The 8,821-nt window shown below is 40.6% G+C and overlaps 2 protein-coding genes across 3 annotated transcripts; one reads left to right on the plus strand and one right to left on the minus strand.

Annotated features, from left to right (window-relative positions):
- Positions 1 to 6,018, plus strand: LOC133958383 (G2/M phase-specific E3 ubiquitin-protein ligase-like). Of its 2 annotated transcripts, XM_062393137.1 has the most exons (14): positions 1 to 732; positions 1,564 to 1,814; positions 2,012 to 2,092; positions 2,294 to 2,416; positions 2,516 to 2,593; positions 2,676 to 2,723; positions 2,805 to 2,930; positions 3,021 to 3,191; positions 3,281 to 3,621; positions 3,822 to 4,132; positions 4,276 to 4,454; positions 4,734 to 4,906; positions 4,993 to 5,207; positions 5,345 to 6,018. In XM_062393137.1, exons 3-14 carry the CDS (start codon positions 2,033 to 2,035, stop codon positions 5,587 to 5,589), a joined length of 2,070 nt encoding a protein of 689 aa, XP_062249121.1. In that variant the 5' UTR covers positions 1 to 732; positions 1,564 to 1,814; positions 2,012 to 2,032; the 3' UTR covers positions 5,590 to 6,018. The 2 variants fall into 2 exon arrangements, with proteins under 2 accessions (XP_062249121.1, XP_062249120.1); XM_062393136.1 differs by lacking the exon at positions 1 to 732 and having other exon boundaries at positions 1,109 to 1,814.
- Positions 6,019 to 6,313: 295 nt separating this feature from the next.
- On the minus strand, positions 6,314 to 8,098 carry LOC133959084 (uncharacterized). The gene is made up of 3 exons (XM_062394178.1): positions 7,814 to 8,098; positions 7,526 to 7,710; positions 6,314 to 7,349 (listed from the first exon to the last, which is right to left on the minus strand). The coding sequence occupies exons 1-3, from the start codon at positions 7,913 to 7,915 to the stop codon at positions 6,575 to 6,577; spliced, it is 1,062 nt and encodes a 353-aa protein (XP_062250162.1). The 5' UTR covers positions 7,916 to 8,098; the 3' UTR covers positions 6,314 to 6,574.
- Between the last annotated feature and the right edge of the window lie 723 nt (positions 8,099 to 8,821).

An 8,821-nucleotide genomic window follows, 5' to 3' on the forward strand; every position in this document is an offset into this window, starting at 1 on the left:
ACTACCACCATGACTGGCTATTGCTAGACCAAGCTCAACTGTAGCATGTGCAAAAGCTGCAGGACGAAATCAAATCGCCGGAAGATTGGGCTGGGGGTTACACGAAGGGGAAACGCAGATATTTCCACGGGGTTTGGCCTCTAATTTACACAAACACTTTCTTCTTCTCTTTTTTTTTAATCACAAAACTATTCTCAAAATGAGCGTCGGAATTACGGCATGGCACCATTATAAAAGGTATACACTACAGTAAGCGGTAATATGGTGAGCCTTTCCAAGAGATCCGGCTCACTAAAAAGAGCCGAAATTCCCATCCCTAATTCCCTGGTTGTTTTTATCATTGGTGTGACCAGAATTTTTTTCAATATCGCCGTTTTTCAGAATACCCTGCTGCTATGTATAAACATGGCCTAACCATGACGCACTTTATAATAGAGCACCTTACCACCCACTGAATCACAGGGTCAGTCCCTCTCTGCCTGCATGCCATACACCCCTCAGTACATTCATGTGAACTTTTTATTTGTTTTTATTTAGTATCTTATTGTCCATATTATTCATATAGATTTTAGCGAAGAGTGACTGACAGTTATGTATTTGTGTTTACAGGAGGATCTGGTGGCCGCAGGGAAAACCTTATTTGGCAAGCAAAGCTTTTCCTCCTTCCAGGGCCAGATAGTGATTTTCTGCCCCCAACAAAAACACTTGATGAACTTGCTAAACTTGGATTAGGTAATGTGAGATTGAAGCACATAAGAATTGAGTGTTATTTACTTTTACACCTTATTATCCAACCTTCTTGCCAAGAAAACTATGGAACAAGCTTTTTTAATTCTAACTTGAGCCTGTCTGGTCCCATTTGTAAAACTGTGTATTGGGAGACATTTTTAATTATGTTAAAATACATTTAGCATTTGTTTTAAAGAAATATTGTAGAGCTGTTTACTCTTTAATGCATTTTCATAAAAGTTTCCATGTAGCCATTTTAATAAATACACCTATGCCCTTCCAACACTTTCTCATGCCAAGGCATCATTTTGAAAGTGTTGAGGAATATCTCCCAATGAATCATTTTGCATCAGCGATCTAAAGTTAGTCAATGGTGGTTATGGTTAGTGTGGGTTCTAGGTGGTGCATTCGGAGGCTCAGCTACACCATATATCATATGTTAATGTTCTTTCACATATTATGCTCAGAGGCTCAACTGTGTGATGCCCTTGGGAGTGAAACCAGGCTTCCTCATCTCAGTCATATACAAATTTTGTTTAGCTTTAAACTTTGTAGAAGCACAACTTATCATAGGTTAGCTGTGGCAGTCATACAGGTCTACTTTAGTGGTTGGCAACACTGATTATCTCTGAAGCCAACAGTTTGGAAGCCTTGATTTGTGGAATTTATCGTCTTTGAAACTGTCTTCGCGAACATTGTAGGAGTCTGGGCAAGATCTCTAAGGACAGTTTGCGAGGATTCCTGAAATATCGGGAATATAGTATTAGCAACTAATGGCTGAGTTACTTTGCCACTAGAAGCAGATTATACTGATGTTTACATTTCCATTTTTAGGAAAACCTGTGCAAGATTCAGCAGACAGCCGCACAAACTCGAAGATTGGGTTGAACTGGAGTCTAGCGGAATTAAACAGCTTTGTTTGTCACAGCTACCCTCACATAAGCTTAAATTTGGTTGGGTTTGAATTGGCAAGAACAGGCAAAGGACGCAAAATCCAGATATTGAATGTTAGTTCTGTGAGGGAACTAAAAACAGCTGTTGGCAAAAGCAGACTTTACATCGTGCCACGAGCCACTGTCTTGCAGGTATGGAATTATATACACAGGGATTTATATCATACTACAGTGCTGAAGTTAGTTTTACCTTTGTAACCTATTTTGAGGTTCTTAGAAATAGGCCTTTTATGTTTTTTTACCTTGACAGTTATAATAATAATGTACTACAATCAAATGTGTTAACTGTAATGTCTGCCTGTAACTGAAGTTACCCTCTCTGACCTCAGGAAACCTCACCACCCTCAGCCATGTCCCAGAATTCATTCCCACCACTTTCTGCAGCTCCAGCAGCAGATGAGACCTCACAGGTGGCTAAGGAAAATGTGGTTTCAGATCAGGTCCATATTGAAATGATTGCACATCTAAGATCAGTATGCACTTGATGAGTGGCAGATATAAACGGTGTTTTTGTCTTTTTCTAATATGTATTTATTATACTGTGATGTCTGAGCAGTTACATTCCCCAGGCAAACAGTTTTTGTACGTTTTGATTTTCTGTGTACTGCCAGGTGGCATCCACATCCTCTGCCATATCCATGGTTTCATTCCCACCACTCTCAATTGCTCCAGTACAAGATGAGACCGCCCCTTTGGCTGAGAGTACCCAAGCTCAAAGTGTGCTTGCAAATCGGGTAACAAATTTTGACATTAAAGAATCTATTATTTTAAGTATGTGTAGGCCTATTTGATGGTGATTGGTGAGAAATACCATTTTTGATGTTTTACTTTAGGCTCTTCAAGAATGGCAAGCAATACGTGCCCAGCAAGACCAGGAATATAATGACAATTTGTTGGTGGATCAGGAGAAGGTAAAATTTCCAAGTTGTTATTTTGTATGTTTTACATTATATTACAGAATGCATAAATAATTTTAATGTGGTATTTTAATAGGAGAAGAAGAAACTAGCCTATCAGGCCTGTGAGGAAAGGCGTCAAAAGGTTTGTTTGTAATATTCGCTTGAATGAACTAGCTGAAGATTAATTTGAATTTTCTTTTTAATGAGAGCAATAACATTTCAGGCTATTGAAGCAAGACATCAGCGTCTATCTGCATGTGAGGTACCCTCTGATGGGGTGTTGATCAAATTTAAATATCCAGATGGACACCTCAACATGAGGAAATTCAGCTTGTGTGAGCCAATTCAGGTGATGTGTGTTCAGCTTGAGAAAATATCAAGTGTCGTCACAGTGGGTTGTCAAACGTCACTGGTGTAACACTGTTTCACATATTTTTAGACCTTGTTTGACTTTGTGGGACAAGATGATGGTGCCAGTGAAATCTTTGTGGTACAAGAAGCCACATCATCAAGATCAATTGAGAGCAGTTCCGCCGGGTCAATAATTGATCATGGCATAAAACCATCCTCAACTCTTTACGTACTTTGGTTTTCAAATCACCATGTACAGGTAAATGTATATTGCATTGTATTTCCTGTCTCAAATGAAAAATTGTTTTTTTTTGTGCAAGCTCATGTATTGTGTATGTTTGTCTTCAGGAAATTCTCTCAGGTCAACAAAATGATGGAGCTCATGCCCTAAACCATACATCTCCTGGTCAGTCGTCGCTGTCTGAGCCCTCAACCCAGCCAAGTCTCTCTGTGACCTCCACCCACTCACTGCTGTTTGAGCCCTCTCTCCAGCCTCTGCCATCTGAGAACTCTATCCAGCCATCGCTCACTCTGATCTCACAACCACAAGAAATCCTGACTGATGAAGAACCATCACTCCCTCCTTCACCTGTCCAGGAACCAATCATTGATCTTGATGAACAAGAGGAGACGGTTTCACAAAATCAGTCTCCTGTATCAACACATCACCTTAGAGGACCTGTGGATGAGTATGTGTTTCTCATTAACTTGACATTGATGTTTTTGGTGTATGTAAATATTACATTTTCTATACCATAAAAAGGACTAGCACTAAACCAAAGTCAGTGTGATGCTTATATCCTGTAACATTTAAGCAGGTGGTTAAAACTTAGAAAACATGGTACATATTTGGCATATGAATAAAATGTATGAACTTCTTTGGTTGCAGGATTGATCTACAGACCATATTGAAAAAACTGGTCAGCAAAGTAGATGACTGCTTCTCTCCAACAAGCAACCAAATAAATGTGTGCAGGGACAATGTTTTACCATGTAGCCTGCGGGCGTTTAAACGGAAGTCCTTCGACCCTGAAGCAAGACTGGATGTTGTCTTTGTGGATGAAGATGACAATGGTGAAGGGGCAGTTGACGAAGGCGGCCCGACCAGAGAGTACCTAAGGCTGTTGATGAGGGCCGTCCACCAATCAAACATCTTCGATGGACATGAGAAAGACCGGCAGTTGCGTCTTGATACGCAAGGTAAGGAAGCCCAAATTCTTGGGGCTGTCTTCATTCAACTGGCATAATTCTAGAAATGTATACACGGAAACCTATTTAAATTATTGTACTCCCTTATTTCTCCTGTCTTGCTTTATTGTGGTTTTTTTACGTGTTCATTTTAGCTTTACAGAGTAAACTGTACACCTGGGTGGGGAAAATGATAGCTGTGTGCATCATTCATGGAGGAGTTGGTCCGCATTTCTTCTCGGAAAGGCTTTTCCGGCAAATCTGTGGAATAGAAACGACCCCGGCCACGGTCGATGAAGTTGGCGACCATACTTTTAGGGAGCAGTTGATGAAAGTAAGAAGGAGAAAGGTGTTAAACATTGAATGTGCAGTCTACTGTGACACAGCCCTCCAGTTGCTTTCTATTAACTTTCTATTTATGAAATGCTTCCTTTCATAGTGTACAACTATTGACATGTAATTTATATAGGATAGGTGTCCTTGTAAGCCAAGTTTGGATTGTAGACTCCTGCACATTTTAATTATCCTTGTCTTTATGTGCCACTCACTATCTTTCATTCTGTCTTTTCTTTCTTTTTGTCTTTCTTTCTGTCGATTTGTCTTTTCTTTTTAGATACAGGATGCAACAACAGTCAGAGAGGCAAACAATGCAATAACAGAGGCAGCAGATAGTCTCAGTATTATAGGTGCCTTGAGACATGTGTCCAGCCTGGAAGAGAAGGACTCCCTTGTCCAGTCAGCTGCTGACTTCTTTGTCAACGGCAGATTGGCGACTGCCCTGGACCAGTAAGTAATTGCCTCACCTGTCTTGTCTGTCAGAGAAATTAAACTCACTAGCCCAGGACAACTCACACTGTCACATGTTTTCATAGGTTTGCTGATGGGTTAAAAACCCTTGGATTACTCAAAGAGATGAGGGAGAATCCGGCCGTGTTCTTCAACTTCTTTGTCAATGAGGAAATTCCCCTTCAGGCGAAGGACCTGTGCAAATTATTTGTTCCAGACTTCTCAGCGCAGGGCAGCAACCGGAGAAACCGAGAAAATATGACAATCTGCTTCTGGCGTGACTGGTTGATTGACATAGAAGGTATACTAATTATTCTACCAGTAACAATATTGTATGTGAAAACATTTGATTTATTTTAAATTAACTTTTCTCCAATTCTATGAAGGTGTGAAAGGCATCACTTAATCACTGTTTCACACCACTTTCTTGTGTTACAGAAGGAGAATGCAGTCCAGTCACCCTTGAGAGGGTTTTGGAATTTTCGTCTGGAGCCTCTGTAGTCCCTCCACTGGGATTTCCACACCCTCCTCAAATACAGTTCATTCATGAAGAGAACCGAATCTTCCCTGAAGCAAACACGTGTATTGTTACACTATCCCTGCCGCTGCACTCTTCTTATGAATGGTTTAAAAAACATATGATGGAGGGAATTTTGCAAGCGCCGACCTTTGGTCTTGCATAATGTTACCGTGTTTGTTTTTAAAATTGTTCAGTGCAGGTTGTTAGAGGGCATGCCTCTATTGTTCCCAATTGTTTTCTACATTCTAGTTTTACAAGTGCTCTTTAACTTGGCACTTGTTGTTCTAATCACAACCCCATCACCAGATTTGTGCCCACCCTCTGCCACTCTGCCAATGCTGGGCCCACGACACAGGCCACAATGCCTGTTAGTTGGGCATCAACCACAGCTGCCATCAAGTGCCAAGTGCACTTGCACCTTCACTTTTAATGATGTGGTACTCTGTTAATGTTATGTCCAATTTCATGCACTTTTTAATATTTTCTATGTCCAAATCTTACAAGTGCTCCTTGCCTCTGTGGCACTTGTTGTTCTCTTTACTGTGGTCATCCCCACTTGCTGCACTCTCAATAAAGTGGTCAGTGCTACAATGATGCATTGTTGAGTGTATTTATATGCAGGGCCTATAATTTAACAAATCCTTTAAATCAGCATCCCAATAGCAGAAGGCCTAATAGACATAAGAATGAATGGCCTCTAGGCAGAATGGAAACATTCTCACACAAACATGGACTTTTGATCAATACTCGGACTAACAAGACTTTATCACTTTAGATCAAGCGTTTGCAATAATACACATTTGTTCCGTTTGTTTTGAAGACGTATGACCATGCATGATGCCAGCCTCTTGGGCACCTGTGGGCAGGACATGCAAATTAGTTAGACATCAAATGTATATTTATTTATTGTACAATATTGACCAAGCACAATGGGAGCAGTAACGCAACTATACAGCCCATCCCCCTACACAGAGCAGCCTAAACAGAGTCAGGCAGGGCGTGTCGGCGCTTGTCAACCAACAATAGGCCTACAATATGACATGACAACACTTGTTGCTACTTCCAATGTCTTGACTGGCACACCCGGCATTAGCTACATCCTGGATAATGTATGCAACCAATAAAATGTCTCTGGGCTTGGAATTGGACTATACCTGATCAGTTTGCAAAATACTGACAATTGCAGTACAGCAAGCCTGATATTTAATCTTCAGATCAGAAAAGTGTTGGATTGCATTGTGCACAGATGTCTGTTGTTGCCGAGTGAGGATGAGTTGAGGTGGCTCTACCCTTACAGCTGGGAACTCTTCGTCAAGTGTAGGCAGTGTTTGAATTCCGTACTGCGCTAGGATGGCCTCAATGTTTTGGTCGCTGTAGGGATTTTCCCCAAACACATTGTTGACAGCTGTGCTGTCTGTGGCAATATTTCTGAGCATGCCCTCTGTCCAGAGTTGAGTTGGTGTGCGATTATTTTCTGTTCTCAACGGATGGAGGTTCCAGGCCTGTCTAAACTGCTCCAGTCTTTTCTGGATCTCCGGAAGATAAACAATATGCAGTGATAGTCTGTGGACATCATTATCTGGGTTTAGAACCTCTGAATCCTCTAAGGAGTAGAACATATGGTAAAAGTGCTGCAACACATGCAAAAATACATCACGCCAAAGGCGTTCAATTCTCTGATTGTGAACTGATCGTCCGGTTATGAAACCTCTGTGTTCAAGTCCTTGAACTAGATGCATGAATAAAGCCACAAGGATGTTTTCACCACCATGGTCAGATCTAACTCTTGATGGTAGGGCGTAGAGGCAGGTTGCTTTCAAAAACTGAGAAAGCACTGTTGTGGAACGATTGTCTGTGCTGCAGCTGAGGTAAGTAATCAGACGGGAGTATCCATCAATTGCACCATGAGTGACAAAGCCCCATCTAGAAAGGTTGAAAAACAAATAAAATGATTACTTGAAATTATAATACTATTGACAGTAGTCTTGAAACAATATAGCTGTGAACTCCAGTTTTTCACTTGCTGAAGTTCTCTTCAAAATATAAAAGAATATATTGACAAGTCTGGTAGTAAGTATGACAAGTCTGGTAATAATAACCTTATCAGACGCATGTTCCCATCAATGTGCCACAAACTGTTGGGGTAAGGTACATGATAAACACGTCTTGCAACTGTCCGGCTCCATCTCCTTGCAGCAGCAGTAGGATTCACCCGTGTCAACATCTCACGCACTCTGGACCGTGTAACAAAGACACCCCGTGTGCGCAACAGGGCTCGAATAATCTGAAACACATTTAAGAAAAGATCTACATTTTCTTGATATTCAAAAAACAATGGCACACAAATGTGAATTAAATACAGGCTAAAAATAAAGACCACCAATTACCTCATTTCCAGAATTAGGATATTGGCCCTGAAGTTGCCTCACATGTTGTTCTAGTTCACCATCATCTATTGCAGGCCGCATACTTCTTACAGGTATACCCATCAACTTTGACTTCTTGTACAGAAATGATGAGGAACATCCAAGTATTTCAGCAGTTTTTGCAATTGTATTGCCTTGCGCCAGCAGAAATTCTATCTGTTCTCTGGTAACATCAATAGCTGGTCGGCCTGTTCTCCCTACAAAAAGAAAAAGTCAACAAGGTTTAAGTGTTGAGGCAGCATTGGACTGTTTATTAATTATAATTTAAAGTAGGCCTATATATCAGCATACCAATTCTCAAACATGCATTGAAATTGCATATTGTTAATGAATAGGCCAATAGGCTACCCTGGGTGTGGAGAGGCTTGAGGATTTGCAAAAATACTGTATTTATTGCTGTGACCAGTCAGTGGACATAACAGTAAGACCAATACATTTAATGATTGCTGAAATAAGCACATGGATCAGTGTGCGAAATACCCATCAATATTCGGGGGGTCCCCATCTCCCCCGATTGTTGCGCCATATCGATCTAAATTTTCTCATGCAGTAGGCCTATTACATTACAATATTTCATGGATGCAAGCCAAGATAATCAGTCTAATAGGCTACATGACAAACACATGCACACACTTAACAATTTTGCAATTTTGCAAACTGAAATAAACATTTGACAAAACATCCTTTTACAACGGTGAAAAAACATTAAAAACACTGAACGGGAGCAAGTGTGCGGACTTTCCACTCTTTTTCATTTTGATAGTTATTATTGTCCAGTAGCAATTGTTTTTTATTTCTTTAGTGTGACTTCTCAACATTACGTCTTCTGTTTGGCGCACATGGCTAATTTGCATACGGGCGCACAGGACTGGCTGGCTCCGCTTGGCAAAAAATAGAACATATTTGTGAATAAATGTTTAAAATTCTGAATACTGGACATGGTGAGCTTAAACACATTGAAATTACCAT

Source organism: Platichthys flesus, chromosome 8 (assembly GCF_949316205.1).
Source record: "Platichthys flesus chromosome 8, fPlaFle2.1, whole genome shotgun sequence".
Lineage (NCBI taxonomy): Eukaryota > Metazoa > Chordata > Actinopteri > Pleuronectiformes > Pleuronectidae > Platichthys > Platichthys flesus.